At 33.3% G+C, this 22,615-nt stretch overlaps 1 protein-coding gene across 1 annotated transcript; it reads right to left on the bottom strand.

Moving 5' to 3' along the window:
• Window positions 1-983: 983 nt before the first annotated feature.
• On the bottom strand, window positions 984-20,050 carry LOC129217698 (D-glucuronyl C5-epimerase B-like). Its single transcript, XM_054852032.1, has 6 exons — window positions 19,919-20,050; window positions 18,359-18,466; window positions 14,641-14,893; window positions 7,607-7,766; window positions 4,344-4,577; window positions 984-2,008 (listed from the first exon to the last, which is right to left on the bottom strand). Exons 1-6 carry the CDS (start codon window positions 19,990-19,992, stop codon window positions 984-986), a joined length of 1,854 nt encoding a protein of 617 aa, XP_054708007.1. The 5' UTR covers window positions 19,993-20,050.
• Between the last annotated feature and the right edge of the window lie 2,565 nt (window positions 20,051-22,615).

Below are 22,615 nucleotides of genomic sequence, written 5' to 3'. Positions count from 1 at the left end.
ACTGTGGTTAAAATAATAAAAGCAACTTTTTTTTCTTTTTCCAAAGAAAAAAGAACATGAGTAAAAAGAATTATCATAAACTTCAAAAACTTTCTAGGGCATTATTACTTTTTGGAGTTTGGATAGCCATATTGAATGTAGCCTCTAAGCAACTGTACTTACTGTAAGAAACTCGAGCTGTCCATTTCAAAATGTTTTGAACATGAGCGATGCATGAAACTGAAAAATTATGTGCACCTTATTTTTAGTCTGATAGGAATATCGCTCAGTTTTAAAATTTATATATGTATATATTTTTATAAAATCATATGGATTGCTTTTACAAACTCTAAACTTGCAAAATCATTTTGAGCTCTAAAACTCTTAGTCAAGGCTTTATTTTTTGCAAAAGAAATGCAAAAGTGCCACTCTCTTCAGAACTTTTTTTCATACGTAAAAAGTCTAAATTCCGTTCAATATGTTAAAATTGATATAAAATTTAAAAAAGACACCGGAGCTGAGCTCTTGTGAGCTACCATATAAACTAAGTTCCACCCTTAGCAATAAATTAATAGGCCAAACAACCAGGAGAATATTTTTGAAATTTGACTGACTTCTAACATGAGCAAAATATCTCACTGTTGAAACAAATAATAGTGGCGTGAAAGACATGCTCTTGAAAGTCACCCTTCATGAATAGCTGCAATAATTGTAGGGCAAAAATTAGTAACTGAATGAAGTAAGTCCAATATGTTGGCTAGGAAAAGCTGAGGCGAAGATCTCAAGTCATGTGGTTCAACTATGACAAATTGCTGATATGTTTTGCGCAAAAGTAGCAAAAGAAACCGGCTTTCTTCCAATATTTTACTTTAAATGCTGCCTCAGTACATGTGACCTTGGCTTCAAGTATATATAGCATTAAACTAGCTCTACCTTTTACCACTTTTCAATGGCACGATTCACTCAAGGCCCAATGCATCGGATTCCACGAGAGCTGCGGGCCCCTAATTGTGTGGGGCCTTCTTACCCTTCATGTACCCGGTCCACCTCTCTGCCACAGACCTCAGAATCTGGTCATCGTGGATGGTGTTGAGGAAGAGGAGTTGGTTGATGTGTGTGCTGTGATAATCCCACCGGGCCAGGTTGGGGGCCACGCCCAGAGAGAAGTGGCGCAGATCATAGATGGATCCGGATCCTGTGTCGAAGAGAGGCAGCATCTTCTTGAGCGACACCAGGCCATTCTGGAACATCTTCCCTGCCTCCCGACACAACGGATGAGTCCCGCTCTGTTGAACGTCGTAGAGTCCGAAGAGGGAGTAGATGAAACCGTTGAGCACGAAAGAACTGGGGATGGTGGGGTACTCTTCATACCAGATGTACTTCCCGAGGAAAGTGGTGAGGATGCCTCTGTGCTCAGACCTGACATTGAAAAGCTTCGTGGCACGTAGGGCAGCCTCCAGATATCCGAGATTACCACTGGCCTTGAAGGCCCTGGTCAGCAAGGACATGGCCTGGCCCTGGGCCATCGCCGAGTACCAGCCCGGAGCGAGTTCCAGCATGCCATTGGACAGTTTACGGGTGACCGTATTCGGCCAACCACCGTTTTTGTCCTGATGGTTGAGGAACCAATCGGCAGCCGAGAAGAAGTGAGCAACATGAGAGGAAGAGCTCAGGCTGATGTTGTCGATGCGACCGTGACCTCTAAGGATGATGGATCGGACCTGAAGATTCTTCGGCTTCGGGATCTTGTGCCTGCCCTGTGCCGTGTGGAGTCCTTTATTCAAATCTATCACCAAGTCTCTCGTGAGGGTCCTCCATTTGTTTCTAGCCCCCACGCCGTAATACACATCGGAGTCCACGATCGACACGTGGATGTCTGACATGACGTAATGAATTTTATACAATGTCTGGTCACTATTACTACTTAACACTACAGTCATGCTGGCATTGGATATTAACATTAAATCACAGTTCAAGGTGGTTACGTCTAAACCTTCTTCTAAGGATAGTGAGATTTCTGTACCTGGACCTAAAATGGAAGGCAAATACTTTCAGAAGCAGAATTATAAGTGAAAAAATAAATTTTATCAATAAAACCAATAATATTGCTTATGGCTAGACCTCGACAAGAATGTATTCATTGTCCAAAGTGATCTAAAGATCTTAAAACCTTAAGCTTGAAGGATAGCTGCCCAAAGTCAAGGAGATACTTGGAGAAACTTTGGGATGAATATTAAAGAAAAATGTTAATGCTAAATCTAACATTGTTTCAAGACTTGAACAAAATAATGAGAGAAAAAATATGAACAATTTGGATAAAGTGTAGCATAACAAATTTTGCAATTGAAGGCAGAACAACAAATTGAAAGGTTACACATAAAAAACAAACAGTGAAAAACCTGATGCAGAGTCATAAAAGTTCAACCTATGTTTTAAAAAAATAAGTACATAAATCAAACAAAATGCTTTTACCAGGGGTGCCCACCTGGGGGATCATGGGGCAGAATGTGCCATTGAAATTTTTAGGAGGGGTGTTCTGAGGGGTATTTTTCTCTTTTTATTGGAGGAGGGGCTCTTGTTTTGCAATATTTAAGGGGGTGCACCCTTGCTCTTAGAGGGGGTGGACACCCCTGTTTTTACTGTTATGTGTCAAATGCTACTGTTTTTAATAATGTTATGAATTTTTTAAAATGAAATTGTGCTAAATTGATCATTGGTTTGTCTACCTTATTTTACAAATTCGATAAATCACTTGAGTAGTGCTAATCTGACAATAATGTTATTGCTTTGATAATGACGGCCGTGCAAATCAAGTAGTAGCGTTCTAAGTTCCAGCCATCTCTTTCAGTATACAATTTTCGAAAGTGAAAGTCACTAAATCTCAGTGGACTTGTTTGGGGATATTTTGAAAATCATTTTTCTAATTTTTACAACTGGATGTGAGAATCTAAGAGAATATCACACAGATGTTCGTTCAAAAAAAAAAAGCTGAAAGTTTTTATTTTATTGAAAACTTTAGCGTTATTCTTCTGTTAATAAGTGGAAAGGGCTTTCTCTTATTTAATTTTTCAGTTTTTTATAACCAGATTACTTATTAGGAACGGCTTCCTCTTGGTTAATTTTTATAAATGTTTTTTAAAATGATTTACTAGATTTTCATGAGACACAAAGTCCATCGATATTTCAAATTTTAATGAAAACTAGCTGCGTTGCCCGGCTTTGCACGGTCCACCTCGAAAATAAAAGTTATGTCAAGTGAAGCAAGTTCAACACTCAGGCTTGAACCAAAAAAAAAGAAAAAGTCAGTGAAATTTTTTGCAGATTGCGGAAAAACCATAAAAAGTAAACATTTTAAATCCCCTGATTACAGGAAAAGCCTCAAAACAAAAACAAGAATTTTACCTGTTCATATTCGAGAAAAAAAAATGGTAATGGATCTTTCATCCCAATGATTTTCTTCACCGCTATAAATTTTAATAAAAGCATTGTTGCGGAAAGTTGAGATGAAGCACTGAATAATAATTTAAATGGAGGAAAGCCTTCAAAAAATAGGGATTTGATTTTGAAATCTAAGAGTCATAATTAATAGTTTTTAATTGATATCTCTGCTAATTATTATCGGAGGATTATGTGAAATAGCCAAACATGAAGACGGGAAGATAACGAATCCATCGATACCTGGTTCGATGGTCAGTTCACTGTCCTTCGGGAGAAGAAGCTTGGACATACATAGATATGCTCAGTTTTTAATTATATAAGAGATAAAGAGAAATTTAATTTATTTACTTCATAAAGAAACTTTAAAAAACATTGAAACGACAAAAAAAATCCAGTGTTTGGGTGAGGATGCAGAAAAATAGTGCTTGCCCATCAAAAAGTATACTTATGTCATTTTACAGCTTGTCTGAAATCTAGTAGCAATCTCTAAACATCTGCTTTTGGTTTTCTATATTACTTATTATTTCCTAAACAATAGACAATATAAAGTATGCTGAGTAAAAACACAAAGTTATTTTTTATCAGGGTTTTTTGGTACATTCTTGTATTTTTCTTCTTAAAACTTTAAAAAGTAGAATAATCATAAAAATGAATTTGAGCGAGTCAGAAGATTTAAATTTGGGGAATCCTGTTAATAGCAGAAAAATCACATGAATTAGACCTAAACCTTTGCGTTGTTTAAATTGTTTTTAATATTTTAACTAACTTTACTAAATCACCAAATAAATTTGGTTTATTTTTAAGCTGTCTTATCTTCAAGCCTTCCATACATGAATCTCATCCTGTACTTCTAGTCATATTCAAAGTTGGTGATATTTTTCAAAGATTGTTGGTCTTGAGCATTTCTCTTGCTCATTACTTCTCACCTCTGGTCTTGAACTCGAGGAGCGTGCTCCCTGCATCCACCACCCTCCTGAGGGAAGGCCTGTTCACCCTGGAGTAGAGCCACTTCCCATGTAGAGTCTTCTCTCCATCCTCCACCAATAGGACAAGGGGGGCGGGCTCTGTCAGGTTCTTGCTGAAGTGGCTCAGACCAAACTGTGCTATCTGGATGGGGTAGAAGTGGCCACGAGTGTCCCACTGAGTGGATACTGGAACCCCTGGGGAGAATACAACACGAATCAACAGGTTTACAAACATAAAGCAAAAACAGCATGAATAATGAACAGGGCCAGATTAAGGCAGGGCACAGGCCCAGGGCTACATTTGGGGGGGGGGCACCAATTCTGTACATAAAGCTTTTGTTGGACTCGTTTAATATCATTTTTGCTTTTTTCAAATTTATTTTATAGATAATTTTAATATTTGCGTCTTACCACAACGGGCAAAGCTTGAAAACATCTCATATTATAATGGATAATTATTGTATGGTATATCACTTCTAATTTTATAATTTATTGTATATTATATTGCAAATAAAAGATACCACCAAATTTAGCACGTGGTTGTGTTAAAGGAAAGTATCAAAATATCTTCACTATAAAATAAGCAGACAAGGGGTGGGGTGTCACCAAATAAATTTCGTGCCCAGTGTCTTCAAAAATTATAGTCAGACCCTGATAATGAAAAAAAAACTTAAGTTTCTTTCTGACAAATTAAAAGTTTTCGTAATCAAGAGTTGCAGCCAGGTGTATGTTGTAATGTTACACAAATTTCAGTTTACATAGTTTTTATTTGTTTTAAGGAATCCAACTAGGTTAAACAGGTGATTTTTTATCGAAATTCCTTTTTTCTTAAAATGGTTTCCTTGATGAGCCCATTTTTAAAGATGATAAAACCTTTTTAATGTTCAATCTGAATGAATTAGAACTCAAGTTATTACCATTTCAATACCAAGTTTCTGCAGTAAAAATGCCTGCAGTATAATATTTCATTACATTTTCTGAGAAATACAATTTTCATTCAGCTACAAAAAACATGATTTAGCAATTTCTGTTCAATATTGAAGCATGAAATTCAGCATGCATGTCTTGTTAGTGCTCATGAGCGCAATAAACCACAGGTTTTGTAAATGTTAAAATATTTTTGATTTATAGCCTTTTTACCAAGAAAAGCTCAATACATGCAGAGAAATTTCTGGGTAAATTCGCTAAATTTTTTATCATAAAATTTAAAATTCTTGAAATACTTCTTGATCTTTGGTCTTCTACATTCAAAACCTTTATACATCAAAAATATTGTAAGCAAATTGCATGTAACAATTTATTTTTTTAAATAGTGTGACTATAAAGTCACCCATTTTAAAAAACTGAATGATTTTATGGATTATTTTGAAGTAAAATATATGTTTAAAGATTATTCTGTTTCTAAACAACAAATATTGTTTCATAATGAGGATTAAAGGAAAAAAAACTGCTCCAAACCTAGTTGGAAACCTTAAATTTCATAATAAACATTATTTTATGATCAGAATTTCAAAATAGGAGATGCTGCTGTCTCTGGTCTCTCTCTCTCTCTATGGCTATGAATGAGACATCTGCCGAGTCCACACAAAATTGAACTGTTTTAGCTCTTTGACTAATTTCTTAAATCACCGTGAGATGGTGTGTTCAAGCTTTAGAATTGGAATTTTAAAGACTCTGTAGGAACCAACAAATATTTATTCTATTGTATTTATCCAACTAATGTTTTTCCTCTTAAAGCTCACAAGTGTTTTGATGTTGCTAATGAAAATTCACAATCACACATTTTCCGAACAATCTGTAAGAAATCCTGAATTTGTATGGCGATTTAAATGTACATGAAGCTTATGGAAATACTTTTTAGTTCATTTTTAAAACATAGTAAATTTAATTCCTTTATTTCATTAGTTATTTGAATGACAATATGTGTGAAAAACAGAGTGAAATGTGACAAAGAGAGGAGAAGGGGAAAGGCTAAGTGTGACACTTTGTGACACTGGGGGAGGGGGGTCAAATTTGTCAGAAAAAATGTGGGATTACTTATAGGCCTTACTCGAGATTGCAGACAGTTCAAAATTTTATCTTGGTCAGCTAATTAAGATTTTACTATACAGGTGTTCCTTGTAAAACACGGTACTTGTAAAAATAGTTTCAATATTACACTGTGCAAAATTTGCAATTAATATAACAAAGATTCAATATTACGCAGTACACAACTTGAATTGAATACAACACGGTATTTAAAAATAGAATTTCATCTGCTAAAAAACTGTATGGTGTTAACTCTTAAACAGATTTTTATTTTGTTTTTATGAAACTGAAACGAAAAATTGTGTCCGTCTCCGGCTCAAAAATTCAGTTTGCCTGTATAAAAATCTAAATTTTGAAAGTTTCATTTATTTCTTTTCTCAGTGTTCTAAAAACAAAAAGGTTTCACTAATTTGCTCCTAATACATACTAGTAAGAAAATAACATTCTGATAAAAATAAGCAAACTTTGGCAAACAATAAATTAAAAATGTCGTTTGTTGTTGTTGCTAAAACAAACTTTCTCTAGTTTTGAATTTCAACATAATGTTGTGTTTCATATTTCCGTTTGCAATTAAAAACTGGAAAATAATTTTCTTTTCAATTTGTATGTTTTATTAAACCAAAATTTTAGTTGTCATAAAACTTCCACCTTAAGACTTAGTTCTGATATAACACAGTACATATGAGGTAGTGAGAAGCAAAGGGATGCAAGTGGCAAAATTAAAAATTTGGAGATAACTAGTACAAATGGTAGGTGAATCCTCTCCTCTGTCTTGGGGCAAGAAATAGTACTAGTAGCCCAGGTAGGTGCTGCTGTACAGCATGATTTTTAAAAAAAATTCAATGAAAGCCGATCTAGGACCTGATTTTTAAAAGCATTTTACTCAAAGCTTGAAAATGTCCACTTACATCCCTTTGCTTCTCACTACATCATATAGTCTTGAGTCATTTTATTTCACATGGAACATGGTTTCGATAAAACACAAAATACAGTTTCAATACAGCAAACACGGTATATATTGCCCTGATTTATATTATGTACAAACATAATTAGTTTTTTAAATAAGTAAAATAATAATGAAAACAAATGAATAGAAAAGTCTCGCCTAACAAGGTACAAATTGTGTCATACCAGGGACATTTGCATTTAAATCACTTCATTAACATTTTTGCAAGAAAAAAAAAGGATCTGCTCACCTTCAATGCCACTAATGCACTTCACCCTGTCCCTGACCTCGACGTTGTAGTTCTCGAACCACAGGTAGGCCCCATCTGGATCATAGCTCTGCCGCGGGAAATACACCTTGGAGTAGCTGTGCTGCCACTCAAAGCGCTCACTCCCTCCACGTTTCACTACCTTAAAGGAACACAACGTGAAAAATCTTTATTCGTAGCTCCCGAGAAAAATAAGTTATCTACTGTATTTTCGGGAATAAGTGCCCCGGCACATACAAGAAAGAAAGTAAAAAAATTACCAGTGCGGCGCATATAACTGGTGCGGCGGATACAGTGTTTTTTTTTTTTTCAAGTTAAAAAAATAGTTGAAAATACTGCTAACAGATGGCACCACATCGTTTGTTTTCATTTTTGGAAATCCTTCGCTCTTGGGCGACAAGTAAAGCAAAGAGGGGGGAGGGAAGGTGAGTCAGCGATTTCACATGTTTCACTGAGGAGAGAAACGTGTTAGAAATAGAATTTCTACAAACATCTCTACACTTACTTTTGCCCATGTAACTGAACTTCACGATAATCAACAGATGCTCGTTCGGACTAACGATCCGAGTGAATCGGAAGTGAGCGGTCGGATCGGACGCGTGACGTAACGGACTCTCGCCATTGGCTTAGCAGGATCCTGTAAAAGGTAGCCTGGGTGGAGCTCGTATTGCTCGGCGGATTGCCGATGATGCTTAGCTGATCGTAGTAAGAGATTAGCGAGCGGTATTAGGATGAGCTTAACTAACTTGATAGTCATATTTAATTAATCTTTTACCTTTGGCTTCAGTTAATAGTTTATTCAATTATATTTACTTTTTTCTCACGTGTTAATAAATTTTAGTTTTTTTTAAAGAAGTCTCTTCATCAGTTATTCATCATCTGATCCACGTGGGTAAGCAAGCCTTATCGCGTCAGAGAGAAGGTTCAGGGAGAGGAGGCAGCAAAAGTACTAGTAAGAAAGAGGGATGGATGTCCAGTGTATAAAGGGAATTCACCACCTCCCTCACAAAAATGGGTTGCTTGGTCAAGCAACCAACCTAATGGGAAACTTGTCTCCTAGCTCTAATTTTATTATTCACTCACATTGTCGTGTTGCATCTTTTGCTGTCGTTCGTGCGCGTTCTTGGCTTATCTTTTTTTACGAAATTTTTTTACAGTTGCTTTTGACATGGCTCCTAAGCAATTGAAAAGTTATACTGCAGCCTTTAAGTTAAAGGTAATAAAGGCAGAAGCAATTGGAAATCGTTTTGCTGCCAGAGTTTGGCACTGTCGAGAGATGCGTTTGCCTTTGGAAATCGGATAAATTAACCATCGAAAATGATGAAAATCGAGGGATGCCGAAGGCAAAACGTGCAAAATGGGGATTTTTTAAAATATTTCACTATTGTTAATTAAAAATACTAATGAAAAATAAGAATATTTTTTATTTATATTTAATCCAGCTTTCTTCACTACTGATTGTGCTTTTAGGTTGTTTAATGCTGGGTGTGCACTTATGGAAGGTGCGGCGCATACATTAAAAAACTTTTTTCTTTGAGAATATATTATGATGTGGCGCTTATTCCCGAAAATACGGTATCTCATAGTTGCCAACTTCTAAAGAGGGACATAAGTGAAACTTTCAAGCACACGCCACTATCTCAACTGATTGGAAGAAAATTGTAGATACTGATATTTACCATTCCAGGGTAGCATAGATCTGCAGTTTAAAGGTACTCTGCTGTATTAGGAATCAACAAAAATAAGAATGGTGCATAAAGACTAAGAGAAAGGAGTTAACAATGCTTAATATGTTCACTTTATTCAATCAACTGATAAACCCCCAAAATTTAAGAAAAGTTAAATACAATGAAAAATATTTGGAATTATGAGTGTTTTTTTCATTTATTTATTTTTTTGACAAATTTCATTTTTTAAAATCGAGCATCTTAAGTAGACTATAGAAAAAATGAACACCCTGGTAAAAATTAATTCAAATTTTTATAAGTAGTAATTTACTGGCTTAAATAAACTCAGATACCACTAGATGGAAATTTATGAGTGCACGGCAAAATGACAAACATGCAAGTTCATTATTACAGAATACCAAATGTAAGATAAGCTGAAAATATGGCAAATATAAAATTAGTGATATCGAAGATGTAAAATCACATAGTAAATGAAAACTGGGAAGTTTTACAGAGGCAGATGCAATTGGATTTTGATGTGTGTAAAAAATTGGGGACTAATGCACAAAATTAACAGCTAAAATACGTAAATTTTTACTTTGGACCAGAGGTTTTGCATTATAAAGATTTTGTTGCTGCATAAGTTATTTCACAAAATTTATAAATTAAGATTCAGAATACAGTCGACTCCCGCTACAACGCGATTCGACTTACGCAAAATGGCTATAACACGAGTTTTTCTCGAAAAACGAATTTTAGAGCTAACGTGAATTTCTCGCCCGGAACATGAACGCTTTCGCTAAGGAATCGCTACGCGTAGCATCATCTTCAATACTAGCTACTGATATATCAGTTTCGTGAAAGGATTTCCTCCCTTTAGCATCACTGAAGTGCGAAAGTTCCCACACAGTACTAGTCAAATCATCGCTTTGATAGTGGATACAAATAAAACTATTCCTTATTTTCCATTCTAAATATGAAAGTTAATTTGACATAGTAAACATTCCTAAGCATGCTGTGTCAGTTTAAGCTAGGGAAGAGAAAGCTACTTAAAAGAAAAAGTGAAGAACCTCGATATGCAGAACAACATTGCTATCGATCGGATGAGTTTCACAGTACCAACCATCACCATCTTCAGTTTTTTTATTTATAGTAATTATTATTACTTTATCCACTGCAGAGTAGTGTAATAGTATGACATTTACTAGTTATAATAATTATTGCACACTGTACATGCACTATTGCACTTGGTCTCTTCCTCCTATTGATCATTCATTTTGTACATCATAACAGTATTTTATATTGAATAACGTAGGTTTTTTTAATGCAGCATAAGCTCAAGTTCTTTATGTAGAAAACATTGTTATATATTTAAGGAATGGTTTAAAGCGGTCTAAAGGATGTTTACGAGTGTCTTAAGATAATTGTTTATGTTTATCAAAACGACTTTTTCATACCCTTTTCCACTACGCGAAATTTCAACTTATGCGAGGGGGTCTTGGAACGCGTCCCTCGCGTAATTTGGGACTCGACTGTATATCAATATATTTGTTATTTGTTCATCGAAAGAAATTATAGCTGAATCACTTATTAAGATCCAGATTATGCAATTTCATTATAGTTCACAAATAAATAGCGTTTATAACAGAGCATTATCCTACACTTAACGGTTTGCATAGCAGCTTAATTTTCAAGGATAATCTAGTACTAAATTTTTCTGTAAATGCTATTTTTCCTTTATAGGCTTTGATACAAAGTGGAAAAATGAGAAACAGTTTTAAAATTAACTTTTCAAAAAATGTACTTATCCTTACAGTGTAGAAAAAGTTTTTTTTTAACCACACAACTCATTTTCTGTTTCTGTAAAGTTGTGGAATTGCATTACATACTGCTGTGGGAAGGTAAAAGGCAGTACCTGCAAAAATGAGTTTTTGAGATTTTTTAAGAAACGTGTTTTGGATTCCATACACTAACAATAGAGAAATGTTGGAATTTGGGGCTTTTTCTTGTTTTATTTTCAGTGGAAACCAAATAAGCAAGCTTGTACAATAACGCTAAAGTACAACAGTTGACGTAAATACAATGAAAAAGAAAAATTGCTGATACTGCTGTTTATCTTCCCAGGGTAGCAAAGACTTATAGCTTAAAAGTATTCTACTATATTTCTTTTTATTCAATAGATAATTATATACAGTGAAATCCCATCATAAGGAACACAGATACAAAGAAATATTTGTTGCCATAAATAAAATGTTCAGTCCTGCTGTGAAACCCATTAAAATAATGTATAAAAAGTCTCGTTTAAACCAAACGATTTTTTCAAAATTTCATTACCACGATTTCTGCATGCCAAAGGTGAGGCACCTTGCGTATTCACGGAGGAAAAGCAAGATTTCAACTTTTTTGTGAAAGTGATGTTCAAAAGTTAGAAAACTTTATAATGTCATTGAGGAATGCATTTCTTTCATGAAAGAAAATAACACTTTTTGTGAAGAGGACCAATGAATAAAATGCAAGCGTTTAATATTTTTCTCTTTGTTTTTGCAGGATAAATCATGTGTTGAAAAAAAATGTTAGATCGTAAAAAAAGGTCAATGTTGCATATTAATTATATTAGAGTGTAGATTTGCAAAATTAACACTTTGATAAAAATAAAGAAAATTTTAAAGTGATTTCGTTACAACGAAAAATTTTATCAGTCCCTTGAAGTTTATTGTAACAGGGATGAGAGTGGTCAGAGAGTAAAACAGGGTTCATACTCTATTTGGATGAAAAAATTCCATGACTTTTCCAAGACTTTTTCATGACTTCAATGAAAATTTTCATGACCACGTTACACGAAGAGAATAGCACTGTTTAATCTCAAACTTGGTAATATATGGAAATGAGCATTAGCAAAACGTCTATATGAATGCCACAGCCTCATTGAAGCACTTACTTGTAATGGAAAAAATATAAGTGCACACTTAAAAAACTAAACACAATTCTTATTTGTCTTCATCATATAAATTAAAGTAAAGCAAAAATGCTGTGAAGCAAATATGATGATGCTTAAATGTCTGATATTTTTTTTTTTAAAACAGGCAGAATGATATTGAATAGGACAAAGGTTGGATGAGTCATCACTAAGTTTCAATAAATTTGCTTCAAAAGTTACCTTTTAGTGTCAACAGTGCCTTTAATCATCCACGTAACTTGACAGTATTTTGGTTCTTTAAAGTAAAGCAAAGTAGTTCAGTTCTTTTTATGTTTTTAAACCAGATCTTTTTTGAAAAAAACATTCAGTAATGAATCCATCTTCTGAATCAAAAGTATATTTGTTTTGTTTACAAATTTGCATATTTTCAAATGCATATAAATTAGTAGGTTTAGAAAATCCAGAGCACGTTTAATTCTCGGCATTGAACGTAGCAGTGGGTCGCATGGATTAGTTTTGCATGCCGTACATTGAGCACTACTGTTTTAGAGATTAGAATTCCTCTTTTTCTGTATTCTATCGCCTGACTTAAGATCTTTATTTCCTAAAACATTCAACAAATTAAGAAAAACTCTGATAAATTTGATAATAAATTCCTTACGAGTGATGGAATCGAACTCGCATGCAATTGAATTGCTTTTTTTTTTTTTGAGTGGGCGTGGCAAAACTAAGATCGTGAAATTTTGCTACTACAGAATATGAAACATAAGAAGTGTTGAAAATAACAGAAAATTCAAAATAAGCCATGTCCAGGCAGTAAAATCACATCGCAAAAAATGGCAAGTGGCTGCAACAGAAGTGGATGCAATGAGATTTCAAAATTCAGATTTGATTTTTGGATCGTTCAATTTTCCACTTTTAATAGCTTTTATGTGCTATACTGTTAAATCACTCAAGATTTCTAATGCTCCTTTAGCTACTGTTCCCTATTCTCTTTGTCTAGGACATTTTTTCATGACTTGGAATAAATTTCCATGACTTTCAATGAAAATTTCAATTTTCCATGACTTTTCCAGGTCTGAAATTCTGTTATTTTTTTTCCATGACTTTCCAGGATTTCCATGACCCGTACGAACCCTGGTAAAAAGAAGGAAATCCACAAAAATTTCGTAAAAGGGATGATATCTAAGACTGCATCAAGATGGAAAGTGGAAGCCGTAATATTCAAAAATTCAACAAAAAATGGCTAATTTACTAGTGTTATAGGTAATACATACTTAATTACCTATAAGTAATAATTTTGTACAATTTGCTGCCTTGCATCATTTCTTGCAAAAGTGTTTATTAATAAATAAATCTAAATTTTGAAAAAGAGGCAACATTTTCTAATCCCTGAGTCCTTGAACAAAGGGTTGAGTAAGTCAGAAATTAAATCTTGGCTGCATCACCCAAGAGTGTCAAATTTTCATATTTTTTAGAGAAAAATATATTTTTTCATTAAAAATATTTGAATTTATAGTGTTGAATGAGTGAGAACATAAATTTTAAAATTTGGTTTTGTTTGTAAAGTAAAAATTTACAACAGAGTGAAAAATCTAAAATTTCCTGATGTGGTAGAACATACTTTTCATAGTAAGAATTGAAAATAAATAAATATTTATATAAATCTATATATTGATGATTGGTTATCTTTTTCCTTGCATTGGGACCCAAAATTTGGTTTTAAAAACTTCCTAATATGATTTCGGTATCAAAAGAACAACTTGCAGCTGCATCATTTAATCATGAAATTGCAAACATTTTAACAGTCTGTAAAGCCTGAACCATTTGTGATTTACCATGAATATTTTTTGCTTACAAAGTAACCATGCCAAATTTCAATAAAATTTGAGACAGCGATTTCAAGCCCTAGCCATTTTTTGATTGACTTTTGCATTTTTTTCTTAAATAAATTAAAGAAATAAAAATATTTTTGAAATGTTTAATAAAATAAGCAAACATAAGGTAGCATAAAGTAAAAAAACATTCAACATTAAAAAGATTGAAATATTTGCAGGATGCAAAAAGATTGAAATCTCAAACAAGGCATGCAACTTTCGGCGCAGCACGTGTTTGACGTCGTCGGCAGGATTCCAAAACATACAATTTTGGCAGATATTGCGGAGGATAAAGATTCGAAGGGGAAAAATAGAAATAATAAGAAAATGTGGACCGAAAATTAAGAAAAATCTGAATGTTTTCTGATTTTTGAGAAAAATAAGAGCGCCATGAGGCCTGAAAGAGACGAAAAAAGAAGGAAGGACTTTAAAAGCCAACAGAAAAAACCGGAATTCCGGCAAAAGTCGGAAAAATCTCATCCCTGTTGTAATGGGATTTCACTGTGTAATAAATTACAAATTAAACTTTTCATGTCTCAAAGATACTCTACACACCTTGCCGTTGACCTCGAAGTACTTGTGCACCAAGGAAAATGGCACATAGACTTCTCCGCCCTCCCGCCGGCAAGACACGGAGAATTCGTCGTTCACCTGACACTCAATTTCCTCCAATGCCACCCTCTTGCCACCCCCCAGCCGCCCCTCATCCTCCTCTGCCTCAAAGAGCCTGGCAGCGGGGGGCTCTGCATGGGGAGGGGCGGCAAAGGTCGGGCAGGGGTCGTGCGGTGGGGGTAGAGGGACAGTTTCTCTGCAGGAGGAATACAAAATGTTAGTCATCACATATATCAATCAATAATTGGAAAATTTTTTAAAAAAATTGCAGCACAAAAAGAATGAACTTATTTTATATAATTAAAAACTGAGCGTATGTATCTATATAGTCATCTATGTCCAAGTTTCTTCTCCCGACTGACAGTAAACTGACCATCCAAACAGGTATCGATGGATTCATAACCTTCCTTTCTTTATGTTCGGTTATTTAACATAATCCTCCGATAATAATTAGTGGAGATATCAATTAAAAACTTAATTATGACACATAAATTTCAACATAAAATCCATATTTTTCGAAAGCTTTCCTCCATTCAAATTATTATTCAGTGCTTCATCTCAACTTTCCACAACAATGCTTTTATTAAAATTTATAGCGTGAAGAAAATTGTTGAACCATTTTTTTTTCTTGAATATGAACTAGTAAAATTCTTGCTTTTTTCCAAAGCTTTTCCTGTAATCAGGGGATTTAAAATGTTTACTTTTTGGTTATTTTTCTGCAATCTGTGGCAAACTTTTATTTTTATTATTATTTTTTTTTTTTTGGTTCAAGCCTGAGTGTTGAACACGCGTCATTTGACATAACTTTTATTTTCGAGGTGGATCATGCAAAGCCCAGCCATGCAGCTAGTTTTAAAATAAAACTTGCATTGAAGCATTATTTTTAATTTTTGTTCCTTCAAAAAAAGTAAATTTCTCACTTTTTTTTCTCCCATGGGGCAAAGTAAAAAATAAAGTTTTTCTAATGAAATATGTTCTATTTGATTATTAAAAATATTTTTTATCAAATTATCGCATAAATAAATGAGTAAATGCGAAAAATAATGAACTAAAAGACAAATAAATTAATTCATCAATATTTGAGGGAAAGTAAATGAGAGAATAAAATAGAGAATGAATAAGAAAAATGTGAATAAATGAACAAATAAATGAAAGAATGTAAATGAGTAAATCAATAAAGATTTTTCATGCGGCAGAGTGAATAATAAAATGTTCAATGTAATATTTTCTATATGATTATTAAAAATATTTTTGATCAAATGGATGAGTAAACGAAAAAAAAAATGAATATATAAATATATAAGGATAGAATAAACAAATAAATTAATTAATATAAGAGATAAAATAAATGAGGGAAAAAATAGTGAATGAATGAGAAAGTAACTGAATGAATGAATAAATAAATAAGTGAACTATAGAAAGAAAGAATGTACAAGAATTAATTAATAAATAAATGAATTTCTAAGAAAACAATAAAAAACTTAATTAGCATATGAGATAAAATAAATGAGGGGAAAGTAATGAATGAATAAGAAAGTAACTGAATGAATGAAAAAATAAGTGATCTATAAAATGAAGGAATAACTGCATAAATTAATAAATGAGTAAAAATCTTTTAATGTAATTGATATTTACATATATGTTTTACATTAATGACTTTTTTTGTTCAGATATGATACTTGTCCTGCATTTTTAATTGTGTTCATATCTGCCCCAAGCTTTTTCACATGTACTCCCCTGTAGAGAGACATCTGAACAATTGAAAACATTTTTTAAAAATAGCAAAAAATACAGAAATATTTAAAAAAAAAAAAAAAACTCAGTAAATTCCATGATACTAAGACTACTCAATCATGGGGAAATCTTAGCTCTGCGAAATTGATAATATTTTTGGCAAAAAAGAAGCAAAAAATATTTGTTTACATAGGCATCCTTTTAACTTAGATGCATATTTAGCTTCCTTTTTGTTTTTAAAAATAAAGAAATTAACAAAATCAATTACAGTGAAACCTCCGAATAGCGGACAGTCAAGGGACTAGAAGTTTTGTCCGTTATTGGGAGGTGTCCGCTATTAGGAGGAACTACTTAATTTACCTTTTTCAAAGTGGACTGTTGTTCCCTTTGTAGAACACAATCGAAACAATTGCGAAAGGTTTACTACATTTTACATCAAGTGTAATTAAACTGTTTTTTCTTAATAAAGGTATACTGACAGCACACACTTGTCTTAAAAAGCATTTAATCAATTAAAGTAATCAGTTAAAACAGTTTGACATCTCTTTTTTGCATTACCAACGGCGGCGATTCGGCGGAGCGACCCCCCTTCCACCCCACCCCCCAAAAAAAACTTTTTATGGTTAATTTATTTTATCTCGAGTATCACTATTGCATGATTGACAGTTTTCAATATGACCTTGAATATGGGCAAATCTTTTTCATGTCTAAAAATTAAACAACCCAACGAAACCACGGCGTCATAAAGCCGACTACTACCGACGCCAGTCTGCTCAATTGCATCTCCCGAGAGCCCCAGTTAGAAAAAACGCCCAGTTTCCTCCTTTTTATCTTAACTTTTAAATAGTTATTGTGTACAAAATTCATTAATATCTTAAGAAAAACGTACGTTAATTGTTAGACTGACATCAGTTTTCACTCTGCTTCAATACTCTCAAAACTAGCCGTTACAAAATTATGACTTTTTTTTCCTTTTTCATTTTTTGCTGCCCGCAAAAAGTACCATGCCTTTTAGTTCTTTTTTTTCTGCCCCAACTTTTAAGCCCCAATCGCTGCCTCTGCCCATTACCACCCTTTTAATTCCAAGAAACAGTGATAAGGAAATGACAGGTGGGGGGGGGGGGAGGGGTGGAATATCAGTTGTGAAGGATGAAAAGCTTTGTAAGTAAGGCAAGCAAATACTAAGATATTCTGTGAAAAGAAAAAAAAACGGAAGTGCTACGATCGCAAGGGAAATTTTTTTGTGAAATAACTGTCCGTTATTCGGAGTGTCCGTTATTCAGAGTGAATTACATGGAATGGCCTATATTGAGGGACTGGGACTTTCAAAAATGTCTGTTAATTAGAGGTGTCCGTTATTCGGGAGTGTCCGTTAAGGGAGGTTTCACTGTACAATTAAGGTGAAAACACAGGTTGACATCATGTTTTAGAATTACTCAAAACACCATGTTTTAAGTCATTCTTCAGCATTTAACAAAAATATTAAATGATAGTTGCTAATTATAGTTATCTAGGTCATATTTAGATTTTATATAAGCAATACCCAAAAAAATTGTCTCATTTAAATCCATATTATAAGTAGTCAACTTCAAGTTAGTGAAAATGAAAACGACAATATTTGAAAAAGATTCAAGTAGAAGATGATAACACTACCCAACATCAAAAATGCAGGCGGCTAAAAAAAAGCCGTAAATGAGTAGCCGTTTCCGAAGTATTTTGCCCCGTACTGCCCTATTTCGCCCTGACTGTATGAGCAGATTACTTTCTCCAATGACCCATTTAGCAAGAAAATCGTAACTGTGGCAAATGTTCGAGACAAAACAGAAACCCTCCTTGTATGTTTTGGCAATCAGATCTTGTGAAATAGGGCACAAATTTTAACTATGGTTATTTATAAAATTTCATTTTTTGCACAAACTGCACTCACACTGCCGAGGTACCACATCCAGTCCAGACCCAGTAGAGGAAGATGACGAGCGAAGCAAGGATGACAAGCAGGAAGCGACGACTCATTCGCCCCCTCATCAGGGAATCACTGTAGAACAAAAGAAAAGATGAAAAATTTGATTTGGTGCTAACATCGGATACTTAGTTTGCATTTGAGGGTCAAATGCGAAAAAGGTACTACTCTGCAAAAGGTGCGTAGGTCATTTGGCGCTCTTTTCATTTTGGCGATTATTTTTCATTTTGTTGCAGCTATTACATAAAAACTACTTGCTTACTCTATCATGGGTGTTTTGATGGATATTAAAATCAAACAACTCTTTAAACAAAAAAAACCATTCCGATAAAAAATAATCCACCAATTTCTTAAATTAGCCATACAAAATAAAATAATTTGCCATCAAAAACTACCTGAAAATGTAAGATAATATGCAAAATAAACATATTGAGTCATTAATGAGAATTAAAATTTCTAACAAAATGTGAAAAATGGTGGCATTTTAACCAATTAATTTTTGATTTTCGATAAAATAGAAAGTAAATGAGTAGTCAACATAAGTAATGTACCAATAATTGAAAAGTACTTGAGAAAATGGGTCAATCAATATTCAATACCATAGTTGTCAACTTGGGAAAAGTCTCCATGTGTAAAAAAAAAAACTAATGCTGTTTTGATGATAAATATGCAAATCGAAAGTGAAGTCTTATAAATTCTACTCATTGCATGTAACATGCTAGCAAATTCAATTTTCATAAAACTTCTTTTCATTGCACTATTTGTCTTGCTGTTCTTTTCATTGCATTATTTGTTTTGCTGTTTGTTTCATTGCACTACATCATAACTATTTCTTTACTTTTACTAGAAAAAAACCTTCCTTTGATTTTGCACAAAAAAAGATTTTTTGTTCAAACAATTTTCAGAGCTACTATTATAAATGAAGTTACACATTAAATGGATACAATAATTGGAATAACTGTCAAAACTTTAAGAGAGACTGAAAGTAATCCTTGAATTTAAGTAATTTACAAAATTTCTAGACTTCCGCACATTTTTTTTCGCTTCAGAACCAAGCCCTTTGAATTTAGAAATCTATCAAAATGCTTTCAATCCTAAATGTTTTTAATTATTTGATAAAATTAATGTTATTAAAACCTGCATTAACTATACCTTTGTTAAGCATTAAAACTAAATTTAATACCTGATGATGACTTAAATTAATACAGATGCAAATGGGTAAATATTTAAATTAGTGTGTAAATCGACTGCCAAAAAAAAAAAAAAAAAAATGGAGGGGCCAAAATAATAGTTAACACAAAATTACTGAAATACACCGCCATCAAAATTATTATTTTCTAAGCAGTAGAATTGGAAAGTAGACAAAAATGAGGGAGTGCTACTGTAACGGATGTAATCAAATTCTGACATGCACAAAAAAATCGGGACTGGGTATAAAATGAGTGCCAGAAAAAAAGGTAATTGGAGTTAAAATGCATAAATTTTAAGGCCAACGAGTCAAAGCTGGCAGGTATGCAATATTCTTACCTTTGACCACCAAGTGAACTTTTTGGTAGCCATCCGATGCCAGAACGAACAGAGTACTTTTTAAACCAATTCATTCACAAGGTGTGATGGTTTCCAGGCATATCCAGCCTTTTTCGGACTGCAGCAGCGTTCTCTCCACATTTCATTGTGCACACCTGAAGGAAATAGAACAATTAATTTGTAAGATTTAAGTTTGGTAAAGAAATTTTTCAGGACCAAAAATTCTCAAGAACAGAGGGGGACAATATTTGTTACTGTCTGGAAATTTTTTCAACTTGATTTCTACAATAATGGAAAGTGCAGAAATGCATGATACAGAATTAAAAAACAATGCAATAAAAATGTCAAACTTTAATTGTTAAATATTATTGTCCAATTTAAATAAACATTAACTGTTTGCCAATTAAATGTTGGCTGAAGAACTTCAAGCAAAATGTTTTGCAATAAGATAAACTTATTTTCTTTTTTTTTTTTTTTTTTTGAAAAAAAAATATTTCTTTTGTTTGATTCACTGAAATTGTTTTTGAGTTCCTTTTCTTGTACTTTCTTAATCAAGTAGCATTTTTTTTTTAAACATATAGGTCATGCTTGCTGCCAGGTCGAGTATCATGAGTAAAACACCAATCTTGTAACTAGAGGGGGGGGGGGAGAGGGATTTTGGATTTAACCTGAAAATGCTGACTAGATCAGGGGTTCCAAAACTTTTTTGATTTGCGGCACCCTCTGAAAAATTATAATTTTCTCTTGTCACCCTACCTAGCTTTGTTACATAGTATGTATTGATACCACACACATTTTGCAGCACCCCGGGGTTCTATAGAACCCAATTTAAGAAACCCTAGACCAGACAATAAAATGAAAGAAAAAAAATATTTTTTACATTAAAAGACAAAAATAGAGAGATAGAATGCCAAAAAATCTAACAAACATACCAACTTGTAAAAAAAATGCATCAAATAACACCCTGAGAAAGCAAAATGGACAAGCCTGAACCACAGTGACAAAAGGAGATATAAAGTCAATACTCCAAGAAGAAAAGACTGGCAGCCCTACAGAACAATGACCAAGTTTTAAGCACTTGCAAGAGAGGAGCATAAGTACATAACTTACACTACCTTGGATAAACTGGACTCAAGATTCGATAATATTGACAAACACACAAAGCATAAAATTTTCAGATGGTTTAGATACTTTTTAAAAAATTCTTCATTGAGCAACATCTATTGCTTGCCAGTTTTGTGGTTCTGCCCGTTAATACTCAAAAAGATGTAAGCATAATTGAAAAAACATTTTAGAATTACATAGTGGCACTCCACTCAATACTTTTGAAGTTTGCAACAATATTGATTGCATTTAGGATGCAGTGCTTTTTATAGATAAGTGAATTTATTTGAGTTCAGATAGTTTTTTATATAGCCCCCCCTAATAATTTCAAGGGCACAGTCTGCAAGCCCCCCCCCCCCCTTTTAGGGTGAGCACCGCTGTTTTATATAGGTCTGGCAAACTCTACTCTGCATCTGAATACATGTTGAGTATAAAAAAGTTTTTTTTATTAAATTGTTTCATAACTAAATAAATGTCATATGAGAAGTTGCAGTTAAAATTTATCAGCTTCATATAAATAAAAAACTTTTTAATCATTACAACTATTTAATTTTGGAGTCTTTGATAAGGGCCAGAGGACATTTGGGACGTTTATATTTGGGACCCTTCACAAAGTTTTGATTGACCAAAATGGACCCTTCACAAAATACCCATTGACCAAATCGGACCTTCCACAAACTAATTTATTGTTAAAGCAGAACGCAAATCGGAAGTCCAATCTGTATTAATACATAACTTTTGATTTGCATTTTGAAATTTTACAAATAGATTTGATTTTACAAAAAATTGTTTTGAAATTCACAAAAGTAAGATCCAGTGAATTCCCTAGTCAGACCCTTGATCAAAATAAAACAAAACAGTTTCAAATACCAATTTTATAAACTGCATTTTTTCGTACAAGTTATTAAAAAGAAAATTTTATTTGAAATAATTTTGCCCCTTGGCAAATACCTGTACCAATGAAAGTTTCGTCACTACAAAAGGCAAAAAATGCCTTGACACGAATAATTTTCTCACATTTAACAGACACTAAAAATGGAAAGTAGCTTGAGGCAGTTGATTTAAATGTAGATTCACATTTTGCGGCACATAACCACTGTAGGAAAATTACTTTTCAGGTTCATACACAATTTCAAATTTACTAATTTTACTATGAAAATAGTACATGGCATATGGGTGCAATCAAACTGAAGTTTGAGTTTTCGATTTCGCATACTTATCCATATTTCCGTCTTTATTTAAAGTAGATGACGCTGTTTAGTCGATTATTATTAAATGAGAAAATTGTTTACAAGTTACGATTGCCAGATACTGACCACAGAAGATAAACTTTCCTATTTCTCTTCTAATCCATTAAATGCCGTTCTAAACTTTGAGAGAGGAATTATAGCATAATTATTACGAATTTTTGCATTTTTTGTATCAAAGCATGACGTTTTATGATGACCTATAAAAAAAGAAAAAGAAATACTAATCAGTTAAGATTGCAATGTTCACTACGACTGCATGACGTGTAAACAATTTTGTAATTTCTACACACAAGTCGTGGTTTTGCCTTTGCATTGATGTGAAAATTTATTTACTGCTTTTTAA

The sequence above is a fragment of the Uloborus diversus genome, chromosome 2, assembly GCF_026930045.1.
Source record: "Uloborus diversus isolate 005 chromosome 2, Udiv.v.3.1, whole genome shotgun sequence".
Lineage (NCBI taxonomy): Eukaryota > Metazoa > Arthropoda > Arachnida > Araneae > Uloboridae > Uloborus > Uloborus diversus.
Note: the sequence above shows the minus strand (reverse complement) of the source record. Positions and strands in the feature narration are given on the sequence as shown.

Excerpts from the sequence above, each read along its gene's own strand:
- LOC129217698 (XM_054852032.1), bottom strand. The coding sequence starts at position 19,992 with ATGAATTGGTTTAAAAAGTACTCTGTTCGTTCTGGCATCGGATGGCTA. Across the intron at positions 14,894-18,358 it reads GGATGTGGTACCTCGGCAGT|AGAAACTGTCCCTCTACCCC; the intron begins GTGAGTGCAGTT and ends TTCCTCCTGCAG. Across the intron at positions 4,578-7,606 it reads GTGCATTAGTGGCATTGAAG|GGGTTCCAGTATCCACTCAG; the intron begins GTGAGCAGATCC and ends TATTCTCCCCAG.